Source organism: Plecotus auritus, assembly GCF_963455305.1.
Source record: "Plecotus auritus genome assembly, chromosome: 4".
NCBI classification, from domain to species: Eukaryota; Metazoa; Chordata; class Mammalia; order Chiroptera; family Vespertilionidae; genus Plecotus; species Plecotus auritus.
The window spans coordinates 27,750,888-27,769,733 of NC_137775.1; the positions used below are offsets into that span (position 1 = coordinate 27,750,888).

The 18,846-nt window shown below is 39.4% G+C and overlaps 1 protein-coding gene across 16 annotated transcripts in view; it reads right to left on the reverse strand.

Annotated features, from left to right (window-relative positions):
• Positions 1–17,027, reverse strand: part of REPS1 (RALBP1 associated Eps domain containing 1) — a 77,858-nt gene extending 60,831 nt beyond the window's left edge. For 12 of the 16 annotated variants that reach the window (XM_080665286.1, XM_080665285.1, XM_080665287.1 and 9 more), the window contains exon 1: positions 16,458–16,785. In XM_080665286.1, the coding sequence (XP_080521412.1) occupies positions 16,458–16,643 (186 nt within the window). In that variant the 5' untranslated portion in view covers positions 16,644–16,785. Of the gene's footprint in view, positions 1–15,973; positions 16,020–16,457 lie in introns of those variants that run through there. The other 4 variants (XM_080665290.1, XM_080665298.1, XM_080665292.1 and 1 more) reach the window with 4 other exon arrangements.
• Positions 17,028–18,846: the final 1,819 nt, after the last annotated feature.

An 18,846-nucleotide genomic window follows, 5' to 3' on the forward strand; every position in this document is an offset into this window, starting at 1 on the left:
CTGCCCCCTGGTGGTCAGTGCACATCACAGCGACCGGTTGTTCCGCCATTCAGTTGATTTGCGTATTAGGCTTTTATTATATAGGATGATAAACAAAAATATAAGGAGTAAAATTAATTGTGTTGGGGATTTAAGTGGGAATAATAAAGCCACTGCTAAATCCTATAAATCTAGCTCCAAAGGAACAAGATCTGGTGTAAAATTCAAGTATCAGTACAGTATTTTATTCTGTTTTATCATAGTTTTGTATTAAATATTTGATAATGAAAAACTTTATGTACTCCATCTAGTTTGTTATTGTCTCAGGGTCAATTTTCCCCTTTGTAGGAAGAGTACCAATTTAATCATTAAAAAAATAGAGAAATAATTTGGCTTACCATGTTTGTTTTAGTCCCTGGTACTTGCAGTAGTACTACATAGCTATTTAGAAACATAACTAACAATATTAGAAACATAACTAACAATAATAATAGCTAATAGCTATATAGTACTACTGCAAGTACCAGGGACTATTCCAGGTATTTTATGAATTAATTTAGTCCTCAAAACAATCCTAAGAGGCTGGTGCTATGTTATTCTCAATATGCAGATGAAAAAAACTAATGCCCAGGGACACTAAGGCCCAGAACAGTTAAGTACTAATGTGAGAGTAAGAAATCCTAAGAATTAAACTGCATCTTTAAAATTCTATGAAATATTTTTTTGTTGACTAAATGACGAAAGAAACAAAGTAATAAAATTGATGATGATGATGATGATGATGATGATGATGAAAAATTTACCATTTATAGAGTGGAATGCTAGTACTTATCTAAGATAATCCTCAAATAATCCTAAACAGCAAGCATTATTACATTCATTTTACAAATTAAAATAATGAGGCAAAGAGAAAGTTCTGGCCCAAGGTCATAGAAGAGATATCAACATGGCCAAAATACGAGCCTAGCTTTGTGAAACCCCAAAGCCTGGCTTTTTCCATCATGCCAGTGTTTCCCAAACTTCAGACACTGGCATATCACCTTCACAAATTCTGCCATGTCCATGGACCATCTGTGCTACTATGTTCTTAATATTTCTTCTTTAGATCAAAATTTTTCAAAAAGTTAATAAATTTATTTTAAAAGGAAGTTATATCACAATATAAATGGAAAATAAATATCACTTGAAATAAATAGAAGATAACAAAAACAGTAATAAATTCAATAAAAACAAAACTGTTATTTAATTTCTGCCAAATACCATTGTCTGCAAAACATGCTTGTGACTACATCAAGGCCTACCTATTCTTTATTAAAAGACTAACACTTACAAGTAGCCAAACTTAAAAACTTATAAGATGCTAAAGACATATAATAATTTACCATCATGGTGAACAGAAATAAGATGAGATAATTTCCATCAAGAAGTAATTCAGTGTTAATTGCAAGGGAGGTGGTAACAGAATAAGACCTAAGAAAAGGTTACTGGATTTGCTGACTAGGATAAATGTGAACTTTGAGAGCATCTTTTTTAAAAAGGGAGTAGGGTTAAGGGAAATAAAAACGTTAGTAGTGCTTAGGGAGGGTACAGGCAGCTGAGAAGAAATCTGGGTCATCTGTTGTTTGGCAATAAAAAGAAGAAGAAAAATAGGAAGACAGTAAATGGGTCTGCAGGGTCAAATGAATAACACAGGAAGCAAAAGGGAACACTAAGCAGAAAATAACCATGATACAATGCAATTAGTAACTATGACAATTCTATTTTTGCCATTTGTTAGGTGCAAGTGGAAAACACCATCTTTGCATTCGCTCCAGAACCAAGTCTTGGGGGAATCAGCAGAAATGTGATTAGGGAAGTAAACGATTTCTGTCTCTAGGAGTTCAAAACTGTAATTAGTAATAGAAATTCTAACCATAAACACTCTTCCTCTGGTTATTAAATACTTAGCTTTTTTTGAAGGCAGGCACAGAATACAGTAGGCTCTTAGATTTCAAAAGTTTAACAACTGCAGTTTTCACTATTCCTGTGAGATTTATATGGATCATGACAAGTAGTATAATCTGTAATTTTGACGTGGCACAGGATCAGTGGCCTGTGCTAGGGAATGTGCTATCCCTATGTGGTACCATTGTGAGCGTGACCAGCACGCTCATCTCTACATGGATTTGTGGTCTTCCACATTCACCCAGGTACACTGGAAGTCAACTGAAGTTGTGCTTTATTACGTTTTATAAAAGAATGTAGAATGTGCCAAGATATCCAAATTCTGCCATAATTTATTTCTTTAGTTGCCAGTAAGTTTCCAGTTTTATTTTTTTAAAACTTACAATTACTATGCTATAAAATAAAAAATAGAGGGGAAAGGGTTCTAAAAGGGAAGGAGGGGAACTGACAATGTTGGTCAGCAAAGTCAGAGCTCAGAATGCTACTTGTTCCTGTTCTTGCAGCCTCCTTGTCTCTTCTCAAGCCCAGAATGTTGACTGGACTGGGGAGAGAGTAATCAAGACTGTAAGTTTCAGCACCCCACTTTTTACTTCCCTGGGTGAGAAGCCCAGATTTGCTTTAATTCATCATCCCAATCACATTTATGAATGCAGAGCAACAGCAAGGCTAAGCAAGTGGCTTGTCCTAAAAAGTGAGCTGTTTCCTAAACATCTACTATACACTTTTGCTGCTACAGACCTCATGAGGTCATGAAAGAAAACAGACCTGAATTTTATTCAGTTTGCTTACAATATTGTTGGGATGTAAATATACTGAAAAAGCAGCTAAGCAATGACATAAACAAAAAGTAATACACAGTGCAAAATTCCTACGAAAGGATGGGCAAATCAAAGTCTCAGAGTGAGGCTGAGGTTGTTCAAATTAAATTTCCAAAGCCTACAAAAGCTAAGTCACATTTTGAAAAATGGGGAGGATGGAAGCATGGAAGTTACGAGGGAAGGGTACCGCACATGGAAAAAGTAGCATGATGAAAAGAAACTGATATAGAGCAAGTAACTGTGAGAAACACAAAACGGATTTGCTGGGTTGGAACACAAAGTCCATATTAGGAGAATAATAGGAAACAAGATTGTGAGATGTGAGGGTGAGTCGGCAGATAATTTTTAAGGCTGGTTAGGCATAACCACTCAGATTTGATATGCTTTCACTATTGTCATGCATTTTATGAGAATGCTATGCTTTCCCTCCAAAAGAGTCAACTAAATTAAATGAGAAACTACTGACCTGTTTCCTTATTTAAATTAGTTATCTACCACTGCCTGTTCATTATCAAGTTCATGAACTGGAAATTATACTTCAAGAAAGGCAAAAAAGCTCATGTGAGTTTACTACTGAAGTAAACCTGATATCTTAAAAAAAACTAAGAGGAAAATAGCATTAAGGTACAGCACCTTAAAGGAAAGTTATTAATATGCATGCTCACTATATTTGACTAGAGTTACCTGACTGAATAACTTCACAAGTTTTCACTAACATACAGTCTAACTGAAAGATCTATACAATTTGGTCTCAGAGGTTCCATATTGTTTAAAAGGTTCATTCATTGGTGTTTGGAATTTTTAAAGTATTATGACCAAGTGAAGAGGTAAGGCTAGGACTCACCAATGTAATGATGAGAAATGAAGCCCTGAAGTGCCAAATAAACCAGTCCAATGTGTTTTGGGTGCCTATCATGAACAGAATGATATGAGCGAAACAAACAAGAATAAGCTAACACTTCCAAGTTGCTTGCCACATTTTAAGAAAAACATATATACCTGAACAGGAGGCTAAAAGTATAAGATGTATATAAGTGCAAACTTATAGAATAATGTGGGAAGGTTACAGGAGGGTTATCTGGTTGAGAAGATCAGGAAAAAGTTCAAAGAAGTAGGATATCAAATGAAAATAAAACAAAACATGAATGGTATTTTATAGTTTTAGATTATTATTTCAAGTACCTTTCTAGTTCCATAAAAGACAATACAATCTTTTTAAAAAATGTTTTTATTCATTTTAGTGAGAGAAAGGAGTGGAAGAGAGGAAAAGGAATGTAGATCAACTACCTCCTGCATGCTCCCTACTGGGGATCAAGCCCATAACCCCGGTGTGTACCCTGACCTGGACTGGAACCTGGGACCTCTCGGTCCATGGGACAATGCTCAACCAACTAAGCCAGCGGTCGTCAACCTTTCAGATCTCACGAACCATCAGTGGTCCGTGGACCATAGGTTGGCAACCGCTGAACTAAGCCACATGGGCCAGGGAAGATAATATAATCTTATAAAGATGTTTCTTGATGATTTAGATTAGATAAATATTATACCTGGGATAAAAATTATGAAGAAAACAAAAAAACTATAAAAAATAGATTGCAAATATCTCAATATAGAAAAGAAACTCATCATGACAGCAAATACAATATGTACTCCTTTGTGTTTAGCTTCTGCCACTTAAGTGTTTGCATTTACCTTTGTTGTAGCATTTATCAGTGATTTGTTCCTTTTTACTACAGAACAGAATTTCATTGCATGGATATACCATATTGTTTATCCATTCATCATACGATGGACATTTTTATTGCTTTTCAATTTCTGACTATTATGAATAATGCTGCTAAACAGACATTTACACTTTTTTGCATGCACATTTTCATTTCTCTTGGGTAGATTCCTAAGAGTGGAATTGCTGGTTCATATAATGAGCATATGTTTAACTTTTTAAGAAACAGCCAAACCATTTTCCAAGAGCAGTGTATAAAGATTCCAGTTCCTCCACAATACCAATACTATGTCATGTTAGTCTTTTTAATTATAGCCACTAGAGTGTGTAACAGCATATCACTGTAGTTTAATTTGCATTTCCCTAATGATGAATACTGAACATCTTTTCATATGGGTTGGCCATTCATATTATCTTCTTTGGTGAAATATCTATTAAAGTCTTTTCCCCATTTTTAATATAATTTTTTATAATTGAGTTGTAAGACTTCTTTATGTATTTGAGATTAAAGAACTTTATCATGTTTTTAACATGCTAATATTTTCTGCTATTCTGTGGCCTAACTTTTTATATTAAGTATCCTTTAAACTGTGAAAGTTTAAAAATACTAATGAAGTCCAATTTATCAGCTTTTCTTTTAAGATTCATGCTTTTGGTGTCACATCTAAGAATTCTGCCTAACACAGGTCACAAAGATTTTCTTCTATGTTATCATCTAGAATTTTTATAGTTTTAGGTTTTACAATTAAGTATGTGATCTATTTTGAGATAATTTTTGTGTACTGTCTTAAGTATATAGCACAAAAATATGCCCAAGGCCATTTTTTAAACATACAGATATCCAATTGTCCCAGCACCGTTTGTTTAAAGACTATTCTTTCCCAATTGAACTGTCCTGGCACTTTTTTTAAAAACCAAATGATCATAAATGTAAGAATTATTTCGGGATTCTCAATCCTGTTCCACTAATCTACATGCTCATCCTTATGCCAATCACATGTTCTTGATTATTTGAGATTAGTTAAATTTTAAAATTAGCTAGGGTAAGTCTCTTATTTTGTTCGTTTTCAAAATTGTTTTGGCTATTCTAGGTCCTTTGCATCTCCTTATAAATTTAGGATCAGCTTGACAATTTCTTCAAAAAAGTCTGGGATTTTGGTAAGAATTTTGTTGACTCTGCAGATCAATTTGGGGAGAACCATCACTTTAACAACATTAAATCTTCCAATCTATGAACACAGACTGTCTCTCCATTTATTTAAATCTTCTTTAATTTCTTTCAGCAATGTTTCTGTAGTAAAAACATCTTGGTGTTTCTTTTGTTAAATTTCTTCCTAAATATTTTATTTCTTTTGATGACACGGTGAATAGTTTTTCTTACTTTCATAGTCAGATAATTTCTCACTACTGAATTGTTAAACTCGCCTCAGTTTGTAGAAAAAGTAAAAGCCATTAGGCTAGAATATTCTAATTTCCCTCCACTAAATCTATATACCTACTTCTCTCTATATTTATGTTTTTACTTCTTCCTTCCTTTTAAAATTGAGGATGATCCATTTCCTATCAAAGAACTGATCCTCTATACAGTCAGGATCCTGAACTTTCTTGTTTTCTCAAGGACTTCTCTCATCTTCCTTCCTTCTTTTATTAATCCTAACAACTAAAATCATGCTGCGGTATTTCTTACACTCAACAAAGACTTCCTTTATATCCTCATACACCTCTATCTTCTACACCGTATCTGTTTCCTTTCATAGCAAACTTGTTTATAAAGCTATCTATACACCAAATTTCTAGGCCTGAGCTATCATGTATCCCCTCAAGTCACTTAAATCTGGCTTCCATCTCTACCAAGCCATTAAAACTGGCTCATCTCAGTTACTGATGACCTCTAGGTTGTCAAAGCCAATGGCCCACATCTTCTCAACCTCTAAGCCAAGCTCAATACAGTTAACTACCCTTTCCTTGAAAACTTGCATTACTTGGCATCCATGACATGATCCAATATACATTCCAATTTCCCTACAACCACTCTGGCTGTCCTTCTTACGCCTCCTTCCTAGTGACCTTCCAGTTTATCCAACTTTAAAATGTACAGAGATCCTCAGGGTTCTATTTCTAGCCAAACCTTGACTCTCAGTCTCTTCCTCAGAGATTTCACCTATGTTCATGGCTTTAAATATCAGTAATACACTGATAAGCTTCAAATTGATATATCCAAGCCAAATATCTGAGTTCCGTAAGATTCATGGGCTCTCTCTGACAGAGGCCTACTTGACAATCTGAGGCTTCTGAGAACTCAAGACTGACTAAAGCAGCCTTGGGCAAACTACGGCCCGCGGGCCGGATCCGGCTGTTCTATCCGGTTCTCTTGCTCTCCCCTACACTCCTTTACTTTGAATTTATATTAGTTCACACAAACACTCCATCCATGCTTTTGTTCCGGCCCTCCGGTCCAGTTTAAGAACCCATTGTGGCCCTCGAGTCAAAAAGTTTGCCCACCCCTGGACTAAAGGAAACTCCTGAATTCACATTATCCCTCCTCCAAAATAATAAAAGCAAAAAACTAAAACATAAAAAAAACAAACACACAAAACACCATTCTTTCCCCAGCAATCCAAAATGACAACATCCAGCAATACCCCTGAGTTCTTCCCTCTTCCTTAAGTTCCACATCCAATCCATTATCATGACCTCCTATTTCTACCACCTAAAAATATCTCAAGTAAGTCCACTCCTCTCCATTCCACTAATGTAAGTCACTGTCCCCTACCTAAATTACTGCATATCCACTGACCAATCTATTTCTGCTTTTCCCAGTATTTTCTTCTCTATACAGCAGGGTAATTTTTTAAAAATATAATTCATATGATGCTACCTGCTGAACAAAATCTTTTCGCATTTTAAAAAAATCTTTATTGTTGAAAGTATTACATATGTTCCCTTTTTCTCCTCATTGACCCTTTCTAGCCCGTCCCCACTCCGTCCCAGGCCTTCACCACCCTATTGTCTGTGTCCATGGGTTATGCATATATGCATACAAGTTCCTTTGTTTATCTTTTCCCAACCACCCTCCCACCCCACCCCACTCCCCACCCGCACCCCTGCCTTCCCTCTGAGATTCAACAGTCTGTTCCATGTTTCTGTCTTTGGATTTTTTTTGTTCATTAGATTGCACATATGAGTGAGATCATGTTATATCTGTCTTTCTTTGACTGGCTTTGATTGCTTAGCATAATACTCTCTAGGTCCCTCCATGCTATCTCAAAAGGTAAGAAAGTTGCCTTTTTTACTGATGCATAGTATTCTGTGGTATAAATGGAATACTGGGTCAAATGGCAGTTTCATATTTAATTTTCTGATGAAACTTCATACTGTTTTCCATAATGGCTGCACCAGTCTGCATTCCCACCAGCAGTATACTAGGGTTCCCTTTTCTCCACATTCTCACCAGCACTTGTTATTTGTAGATGGTGGCCATTCTAACAGGTGTGAGGTGATACCTCCTTATCGTTTTAATTTGCATCGCTCTGATGATCAGTGACGTTGAGCATTTTTTCATATGTCTCTTGGCCGTCTGTATGTCCACTTTGGAGAAGTGTCTATTTAGGTCCTTTGCCCATTTTTTAATTGGATTGTTTGTCTTCCTTTTAAGTTGTATGAGGTCCTTATATATATTTTGCATATTAACCCGTTATCAGATGTATCAGTGCCATACAGTGGGCTCCCTTTTTGTTTTGTTGATGGTTTCTTTTGCTGTGCAGCTTTTTATTTTGATGTAGTCCCATTTGTTTACTTTCTCCTTTGATTTCTTTGCCATCTGCAAACATATTGCTACGTAAGATGTCTGAGATATTTTTTCTTTTTTATTTTATTGTTTAAAGTATTACATGTCTCCTTTTTCCCCAATTGACACCCACCCCACCCCTTCCCACCCCCGCCAAGATGTCTGAGATTTTGCTGCCTATGGTTTCTTCTAGGATTTTTATGGTTTCACAACTTACATTTAAGTCTTTTATCCATTTTGAATTTATTCTTGTGTATGGTGTAAGTTGGTGGTCTAGTTTCATTTTTTTGCATGTATCTGTTCAATTTTCCCAACACCATTCACTGAAGAGACTGTATTGACTCCATTGTACGTTCTTGCCTCCTTTGTGTCAAATATTAATTGAGCATAATGGCTTAGGTCGATTTCTGGGTTCTCTGTTCTGTTCCATTGGTCTATATGTCTGTTCTTGTGCAAGTACCAGGCTGTTTTGATTACAGTGACTTTGTAGTAAAACTTGATGTCTGGTATTGTGATTCCTCCAACTTTGTTCTTCTTTCTCAATATTGCTGAGGCTATTCAAGGGTGTTTTTTTGTTGTTGTTTCCATATAAATTTTTGGAGTATTTGTTCTAGATCTGTGAAATATGCCATTGGTATTTTAATAGTATGGACATTTTAATAATGTTAATTCTACCAATCCATAAACATGGTATATTCTTCCACTTGTTTATATCTTCCTCTAGCTCTTTTTCCCATGTCCTGTAGTTTTCCGAGTACAAGTTTTTTACCTCCTTGGTTAAGTTTATTCCTAAGTATCTTAATTTTTTTGTTGCAGTGGTAAATGGGATGGTTTGGTTTCACTTTCTAAGAATTCATTCTTGGTGTATAAAAATGCCATCAATTTCTGGGTGTTAATTTTGTATCCTGCTACACCGCTGAATTCATTTATTAAATATAGCAGTTTTTTGGTGGCGTCTTTAGGATTTTCTATGTACAATATCACATCATCTGCGAATAATGAGTTTTACTTCCTCCTTTCCAATTTGGATGCCTTTTATGTTCTCTTCTTGTCTGATCACTGTGGCTAGGAATTCCAGTGCTATGTTAAATAACAGTGGTGAAAGTGGACATCCCTGTCTTGTTCCTGTTCTTAGGGAAAATGATTTTGGTTTTTGCCCAGTGAGTATGATGTTGGCTATAGCTTTGTCATATATGGCCTTTATTATGTTGAGGTGTGCTCCCTCTATTTCCACTTCGCTGAGTTTTTATTAAAAATGGGTGTTAGGTTTTGTCAAATGCTTTTTCTGCATCTATTGATATGATCATGTGATTTCTGTCTTTCAATTTGTCTGTGACATATCACATTTATTGATTTGTAAATAATGTACCGGCCTTGCATCCCTGGAATAAATCCCACTTGGTCATGGTGTATGATCTTTTTAATACATTGCTGGATCCAATTTGCTACTATTTTGTTGAGGATTTTAGCATCTATGTTCATCAGGGATATTGGTTTTTTTAATATTTTGTAATCCAAACTCCTTATCGCTGTGTATAAGACCTGTAGCCATTCTCTGCTCTTGTTCATATTATTCCAACTTTTCATTTTCTCAAACACATTAAGCTCTTCACAGCATCAGGCCCTTCGCATGCTGTTCCCTCTATGTGAAACATCTCATTCTCTCTCCCTTACTTTATGTCCATGTCTCTTCAGTGAGGCCTTCCTAAGTAGGTCCCCACAGTCTCCCCATCATACTCTATTAACTGTACACAGTTCTTTTCCATTTTTACTTTAACACAAGTATAATCCAAGAAGGCAGAGGAAGATTTCTGGTTTTTCAGCACTGCATATACACCCCAAATATAAACAGTAACCATGAAGAAGTATTTATTAAAAATATATAAAACTTTAAGGAAGACATGTTCATCCAGCATTTCACAGATTCATCTGCTCTTCCTTAAAACTTTCTTACTGTAGTAGTCCATGGGATGAGCTTGACTAGGTTGGGGGAAGGTTGACAACCTCAAATTATACACAAAATTTTGCTTAACTATATTTTCTAAGCAGATGTCCAGTGTGTATGCCAGAATCTCAAAGGAATCCACAACCTAAGAGGTTAGAAGGAGATATATGATAAATTCTGGTTTCATCATTTAATAAGATAAACTCAAATTCAACATACAGTCAATTCTTAAAACAAAATGGAGATGTAATTTTTTTTTTAATCTAAGTCCTATAATTTATCAAATCCCAATGAATCTGGTGTATGGTATGAACTTAAAAAAAAAGATCTCTGAGTCAAACTTATTATATCCTGATTTTTTAGGTCATGCCTATATGTATGCAACCCATCAGACATAAATTTTTTACACAAAGGTAAAGTAGGGCAAAGAAAAATGAAAATGCATCTATCACAGAAAAGAATATGGAGAACGAAACATACATGAGGGAAAACACTGCAAATGCAAAGTCTGTCACCCACTTAAAATTCTCATTGGCCATCTAGATACCTTAAAGAACTAAGAACGATGGACCTCAAATCTCCCGAAGAATATAAAAGAAATCAGTTCCAGTGTCAAAATCATGAAGCAACTAATTTCAAGTCTGTGTGCTACTTTCTTAAGGTTGTGGTTAGAGTCTGAAAATCCAATCCAATCACTTCATGTAGTGAGGACACCCAGATAGTAAGTGATTTGTTCAAGGTGACAAAGCTAGCTAGAGACAGGACTGGAACTTGCCCCCCATATTTAGTGCTCCTTATACAAACCTCTCATGCTCTTTAACTGCTCTATCAAAATACTTAGAATGAATTCCCAAAACACTAAGATTCTAACTGTGGGATTTGGTTAAGGAAATAAAAGACCAAACCTAGCACAATGTGATATAAAAAAGAGACATTTTTAAAGTAAATATTACACTACATAAAGTCATTAAGTGTGACTTTTTTCACAGTGTATGGTTTTTCAACTGTGTATAAGAAAGTGTCTAATTAAGGCAAGATTATTTTTATAGTTTCTTATAATTCTTCAGTGATTCAAGAATTACAAATGAAAATAATGCCTACTCCAAAATAACAAACCTGACATTTATTTGTATTAAGTTTATAATTTCCAGTGCATAATGAGGCTCTGTTTCCTATTTTAATCCTATCACTAATGAGTTCTTACAATTGAACAAATTTTAAGAGAAAGACAAAATGGTTTATGTTTAATTCTTATCACTTTTCCCCCATTAACTTAATGTGTTATTCAAATAGTCTAACAAGATATTGCTCAACACAAATGATCTAAAAGATTTTTTCAGTCTCATTAATAGGGTACATTGTTTATAACCTTCAACAAAGGAACAGTTAGTACTAGAAACTTTTATCAAATTATTACACAAAGTTTGTAAGAAGCTTTAAAACATTTCCCAGCATAGAGGTTTTAAGCAAAAGCTAAGAAACATACTTATTAGCGTGGTAAATAGCATACCTTCCCTAATCTTTAAAAAATAAAATAAATTACTTCTGGAAAAAAATATTTTTAAACCTCTGAATACTTTCTTGCACAGTAGACAGCAAAATTTCTTACAATTAAATCCTATGAAGACAGATTTTTCTCCCTCTGAGTTCTGTTCCTTTCTGGTGTGGAGCATAATTCTACAAAGTGTTAGCTATACATATTCGCTTTGTGTTGCCATACTGTTTCCATAAACAAATCCTTAAAGTCAAAACATACCTTAAGATGTTTGACAGTTGTAGTAATGTAAAATTGTGTGTCTGTGTGCCCATGATACAACTTCAACAATCTTCCTATTTCTCTTAAGTGGCTGTGTCTCAAGACATTATTATACATGAAACTACTTACTATGTGAAGGAGAAAATCCATATATAACTCAAAACAAATAATTTAGAATATCCAGTCTTCATAAGAACTATGGGCAAAACAATCACATGAACTGTGAAAGTAAGAAAGAGCTGAGCCCAGCCGGTGTGGCTCAGTGGTTGAGCATCAACCTATGAATCAGGAGAGGTCACGGTTCCATTCTGGGTCAGGGCACATGCCTGGGTTGCTCTTTCACTGATCCCCAGTGTGGGGAGTGCAGGAGGCAGTCAATGAATGATTTTCTCTCATCATAGATGTTTCCATCTCCCTCTCCCTCTCCCTTCCTCTCTGAAATCAATAAAATATATTTTTTAAAAAAGAAAGAGTTGAGAGGTGCCAAGGAATAATGATAAGGAAGAGAGACTCTATTCACTAACAAGTTATTTAATTTCTCTGCTTATCAAGTTCCTAGTTAAAAAACAAAAATAATAGCCACTTCAGAGTTGTTGCAAGGATCAAATGAATTCCTCCATGAAAATTACTTGCCTAGTAAAAGAAACATAATAAGCACTCAATAAATGCCAGCTCATTCCTCCTTCAGTTTTGGGCCCTCTGTTCTTTGTTCCTAGACTCATTCCCCAAGATGACTCAGCCTTCTCTCGACTTTTATTAACAAATGCTGAAAATGACTCCATCAATCAAAGCCCTGGTGTGTAGATGCATGCCCACAGTGTGAGGAGCTATCTGTCCCTTGCCCCCAAGCAAGACACTTAGGTGATGAAAAAGAGACCCCAGACGCCTGAACTTCACTGTAAGAACTAGCACTTAGGTGGACAAATCTCTACCTGTTTCCAACCATCTCCTGGAGATTTGCATTGCTATCTCAAAATGCCGACATCAAACTCATTATCTCTTAAAATTTGGGCCCTCTTCCAGCCCCTTTTCTAATTGTGAGTGGGGTCCAACAGAGAATAATCTTTGTCCTAGTCTTCTTTCATCTTAATATCATCTAAATATCACCAAGTCTACCTTCATAATCTGTACTCTATCTCTAGCTTCATTTTCTGTCCTTCTGCCACTACAAGTCCAATCTCAGCACTAGTGATATTTTGGGCCAGATAATTATTTGCTGGGGGGTTGTCCTGTGTATTGTAGGAAGTTTAGCAGCATCTCTCCCTTTTATCCACCATATGCCAGCAGAACTGCTCCCTCTCCCCAGTTGTGGCAACTGCCGCCCTGGAGATTAAAATAATTGTCTTCACCAATGCCTCCTCACCTCCTATATTTAAGTACCATGGTCTAGATCACCAGTTCGTACACGCACTTAGAATCAGTCCCCAAATTCATCTCGTTTCTTCCCTCTAACTCCCGTTCTACTGATCTCCTAAAGATTTCCCAAAGCACTGCTTTCATGTGTCATTTCTCTTATATCTACAACTACCTGTTGCCTTCACAGTTCAAAGCTCTCCACCCAGCCTTGATAATCTGGCCTCAATTAAACATTATCCCACAAAGCATCTCCCATAGTGACTACTCAGAAGCTCTTCAATAACAGACCTGTTTGTTCATCTGGCTCCTCCTTTCCTATTCCTCTGTTGTCACCCTAGTTTGGATGTCCATTACCTAGCATCCATTCCAGACCACTGCACCAGCCTCCAAGCCCAGCCTCTACTCTTTTCCTCACTCAAAGTAAAAAACTACCAGTGAGCTCCACTGCTTATTGAAACATGAAATCTTCCATCTGTTCTTATAATCTTTCCTAATATGGTCTAATTCTTGTTCCATTACCTGGAAAACATACTCTACCTTGGGTACAAGCTGTCTGCTAGTCTTTGGAAAGGCTCCTACACTTTCCACCTTTGGTCATGTTTTTTCTCTGCCTGGAAGTCCTCTTAACCCCCCTGCCCTTCCTCCACACTAAACTCCATCAGAACTAAGAAGCCTTTCCTGATCATACTTCCTTTGTACCTCTCCTATGGTATTCATATTTTGCTTTATGTTACACATGTATATTCCTGTAATTTACAAGGTCCCCGAGAGCTTCTTACCCTATTGATACCATGCAATGCCCAACCAGTGGTAGGGAGGTAACTCAACAGTATGTGAGTTTCCCCAAATGCTTTCCACTTAGAAAGCAATGGAGGGCTATGTTTTCAATCTCAAACTCCCTTAAGCCAATTAAGTTCACATTCCCTCGCTTTTGTCTCACATTTTATGTCTTAAGCCAATTTTTAGATAAACTGCCTTCAAGATACCCAAAATGCCACTGCAGTATATGTTACTGCAAGAATTCCGCTGTAGGGATTTCTTATAGCTTCCAACTTGTAATTAAATCCTGAATATTTATGCTATTTAAGCTCTCTATACAAAAAGGCAATAGATTTTTTCAATGTTAATAAAATTAAGCAAAACATGAAAATAAAGTGGATTAAATTAAACGTATTTTAAGCAAAGGTTAATTAACAAATTTGTCTATCTGAAATAATACATTTAAAGTCCTAAATAAATGAGTCAGTTTATTTTAGCTCCCCCCAGCAAAGACATAACCATGGGTGGGGAATAGCCAGCCCCTGGGTCATGTAAGGCCCGAGAAATCATTTGGTCTGGCCCTGCCAAGGCAACCGTAGGTGGGATTCGAAATTCAATAAACCTAGGAGCTTCTTTCATAGCAACATAAACTTACATTAAGTTAATTATATTAAGCGAATGATGTTATCAATATCCAAATGGCCCTTAGCAAAAAAAAGGTTCCCCACCCAGGACATAAACCAAAATATAACATGGGAAGTTTCTCCTTAATTTTAGTTCCTAAATGAGTTGAAAGTGTGTTTTATTTCTACAAAAAGACCATGTTTTGACCAGACCAAAGCCATATGAAGAGCATATATACCCCACACTACAACTAACAGTCTTCAGCAGGGTCAGCACACTACAGGCCCTGTTTTGTGTGCCCCTGAGGTAAGACTGGTTTTTACCTTTTTTAAAGGGTTGTAAAAAACAAAGAAGAATATGGGACAGAGACTGTGGCAGCCAAAGCCTAAAACTCCCTGTTCAGCAACATGAATTTGAGACTATCCTAGCTGCTGGTATGTAAGACACCCAACTTTTCCTCCCAAGATTTTAAAAAAGCAATATAAAACATACAAGATTATGCAAAAAAAGACAGAATTCATTCATCTTAGTCACAGTTACTGCACAGGTAACTTCTAAAAGAGTGTGAATTTCTATACTTCCCGGAATTTCTGTTTGGGAGAACTTGACTCTCATTGTATATGCTGAAGAGTGAAAGTGCCTGGCCCAAAGTCATAGCGTTAGTGAACAACAGAATGGTGTCAAAGCCCCAGGCCTCAAACCTCCGGATTCAATGCTCTCTGCGGTACACTGTAACTATGCATTGGGCTTTAAGTTTTGGAGATTTTGATAACTAGTTTCAACCATCATAAAGATGAAAGCTTAAAACCTGTTCCTGATTTGCTATTTAGACAGACTCTTACTAGCAGTTATGAATCATTAAACAGTTAACATCAATGCCCACCACATACATTAGATAAGAACTTCTAGGAAGCCTTTTATTTTAAAAACGGATGTGATAGAGAAAGCTTAAAACTCGCTCTGCTTGCTCCTCTAGTACTACAGATGGAGGCAAATAAACACCTCTGACCCCCAGCTGCTCAATACTTATCTCCCAACCCAAATCCACAAGTTTCACCAAAAGCCAATCGGAAACCTGTCTCGTTTACACCAGCCACACGTTCTATTGTTAATTGTAAGTTCTTTTCCCGATCTTCTTGTGAACTACTCGCTAGGAGTTCACATTTTTTAATCTCCCTAAGAATTTAGCTTCTTTGGAAACACTGCTTCTTCGATTTCCAAATCTTTAAGATCCACTTCATCGTGTCTGCTCGGTTAATTCAAGAATTAAAAAACATTTTACCTCTACTGATGACATGACTACTCTGCACGATCCGAAGAGCTGTGTATATACCAAGACTTACGACTCAAAGACATGGTAACCACCCACGATTCTTCAACTGAAGTTGCTCTTCCAGGGCTGGAAATTACAGATTCTGAGGGGTAGCCGAGAGATCCAGCTCTCGGGCTCTTCAGAGATAATAAACAGACCCCCGGCCGCACTGCATCTCTGCCTGACTTTTATCCTCTAAGAGCGACCCCTTCCCCTCCACCGCGGCCGGCGGAGTGCGGCGGCCCGGGCACCTGCGGCCCCGGCCGAGGACGGTGCAGCCGGGGCGGAGGAAGGGGTGAGGTGTGTGTGGGGGGAACCTGCCCACCGCCGTCCGTCCGGGAAACGGCACCCACTCCCACCCCCGGAGGCAATGGCAGGAGGCCCGAGCGGCCGAGAAAGACCCCTCGGAGGCCGGCAGGCCCCGGGCGCAGCGGAGACGACGCGGCGACCTTACCTGGAGGACCACGTCGTTGGGCAGCTGCGCGGCCCGGAACAGCTCCAGCACCCGCCCGTTGGCCGCCACCTTCTTGGTGCTCTCGATGTCGCAGTAGGAGAAGAGATCCGAGTAGTATTTCTGCTCCGCATCGCTCAGCGTTAAGCCTTCCATCTTCGCCTCCGGCTCACGGCCCCCCACCCGCATGCAACACGCGGGGCCCGGCCCCGGGACCGCGGGGCTGCGCGCGGCCCGGCTTCCTCCGCGGCCCGGAGCCCCCGGGAGCCCGGCCTCGCGCGCGCGGGGGGCGCCCGAGCCGCAGGGCCCGGAGGTCGCCCGGCCGGGCTCGGCCGCCGCCGCCTGCGAGGCCCGCGCAGTCCCGGGCTCAGCGCGCGCGGCTCCGCTCGGGGGCCGCGGGGAGGAGGCGGGGGCGCGGCGGCGCGAGGCTCGGGCGGACTCCGCACGCCTTCGCCGCGGGTTCGAGTCTCCCCGGCTCCGCGCCGCTTCCCCCTGGACTTTCCGCCTCGGCTTCCCCTTCCGTCCACGCCCCCGGAGCGGCAGCACTTCCCAGAAAGTTGTGGGGCTCCGAACCTAAAGTTTGGGGGGCTCCGGGCTTAGCGCGGCCGCAGCCCCGCCTCCCCGCGCCGCCATTGACTGCGCCCGGCCCGGCCCCCGACGCGCCGCACCGACACTGACAGCGGCCGCGCTCCAGACCCGGATGTGAGGCCGCGAGGAGAGAGCGCGAGAGGCAGAGAGGAACACCCACCGGGCGGCCGGCCGCTCCGGGAGAGGGGGGCGCAGCGCCCCCTGGTGGCCGGAGCCCGCGGCGAGGCCCGACCCGCCCTCCCTCGGCGGGACGAGCCGGGACCCCGGGGAAGGCGGGATCAGGCGGGAACAGCATGCGGCTCATCAAGAGCCGGAGAACCTAGAGATAAGGGTTGCAGGTTACATTATTTCGAAGCTTCTGGCGCGCAGCGTCGGATAAGTATTTGATCGAAAGGGAACATTGTTCAGGTTATGGTATCCCTTCGTACCTTTTTGATGTCAGAAGTTTCTGAGAATAAATTCAGCGGCTGTGTGTGCTCTGAAGGGCTGTGAACACCCAATGCCTTTGGAAACTCTCATCAGACTCGAGCACTGTGACGTCACCCCCATTCTGGTTTTAAGCCATGTTTTCCTGAGAACATCTGCTGACTTGGGGGAAAACGGACAAGTTTTCTTTGCACAAGGTCGTTCTGGCACCAGGAACTTGGTGCTCTCCGTCTACCACCCGCTCTGTAAACCCTCGCTTCTCCCTCTGGCAAAGCCGCGCTCTGCACTGCCCTGTGGTCCCTGACACAGGGAGTTCTGAAGGCAGCTCAAGCAGAAGATCTTAACAGAGTTTATACGTAACAAATACGAAGTATCTCAAAAACAGCAGCTAAGGCAGAAGGATCCGGATTTTCCAGTTTGGGTTTTTATTTTGTTTTCTACATGTTGCTCCCCAGAGGGCTGATCCTGAAAATTATTAAAGGGTCACAATCTTTTATCTGGAATTCCAAAATAAAAAAGCACTGTAAAGCCTAAGCTTTTTTTTTTGTAACTCTCTGGCAGCAAAACCTGACATGCCTCATTTGGAGGCAAAAATCCTAACTCGCATGAGACTATTTATAGTCTTTATATATGCCCCTTAGCGTCAACATTTATTCATTTTACTACAGGCTTTAATAGGATACACACACACACACTGTTATAGGTATTGTGTTACCATTCTTTGTTTAAAAAAGATGAGGGACTGTGGAGCTGTGACTATTTTCTAACTGAATAGTAGTATTTTATATAGATACAAATATAACATGCCATTAAGCACACATTTCCCTATCTCTAAAATTTTCGATTTGCCACAGAGATACCTGCACACCCCAACAGGGCGCCTGCCACAGGTGATCAGAGCCCCACAGGTGGCCTGTCTTCCGGCACAAACGGGAGGAGCACAGGAGAGTAGGGGCTGGTTCACAGTTGCCTTCAGCACCGTTTTCGCCACCTCCTTTCCCAGGCACTGAAGCTCTTCCTTCCTGCCACCTAAACTCCTCTTTCCCACAGACCTTTGCGTGGCTTGTGCTCACACCACTCAGATCCCTGTTCACATGTCACCTCCTCAAAGAGACCTCCCCTCAACACCTAATCTAAAATAACCCCACTACCGCACGCTAGCCCCTATCTGAATTATTTTCCTGTATAGCACTTTTTACTACCTGACATTAAAGTATGTATCCATTTATATTTTTAATAGCTAATAATTATGGAGTACTTACTATGTTTTAGGCACTGTTCTAAGACTTTACACTAATTACTGCATTAATCACAACAACCCTATGAAGTAGACGCTATTAGCATTTTTATTTGACAGATGAGGAAACTGAGGCACAAA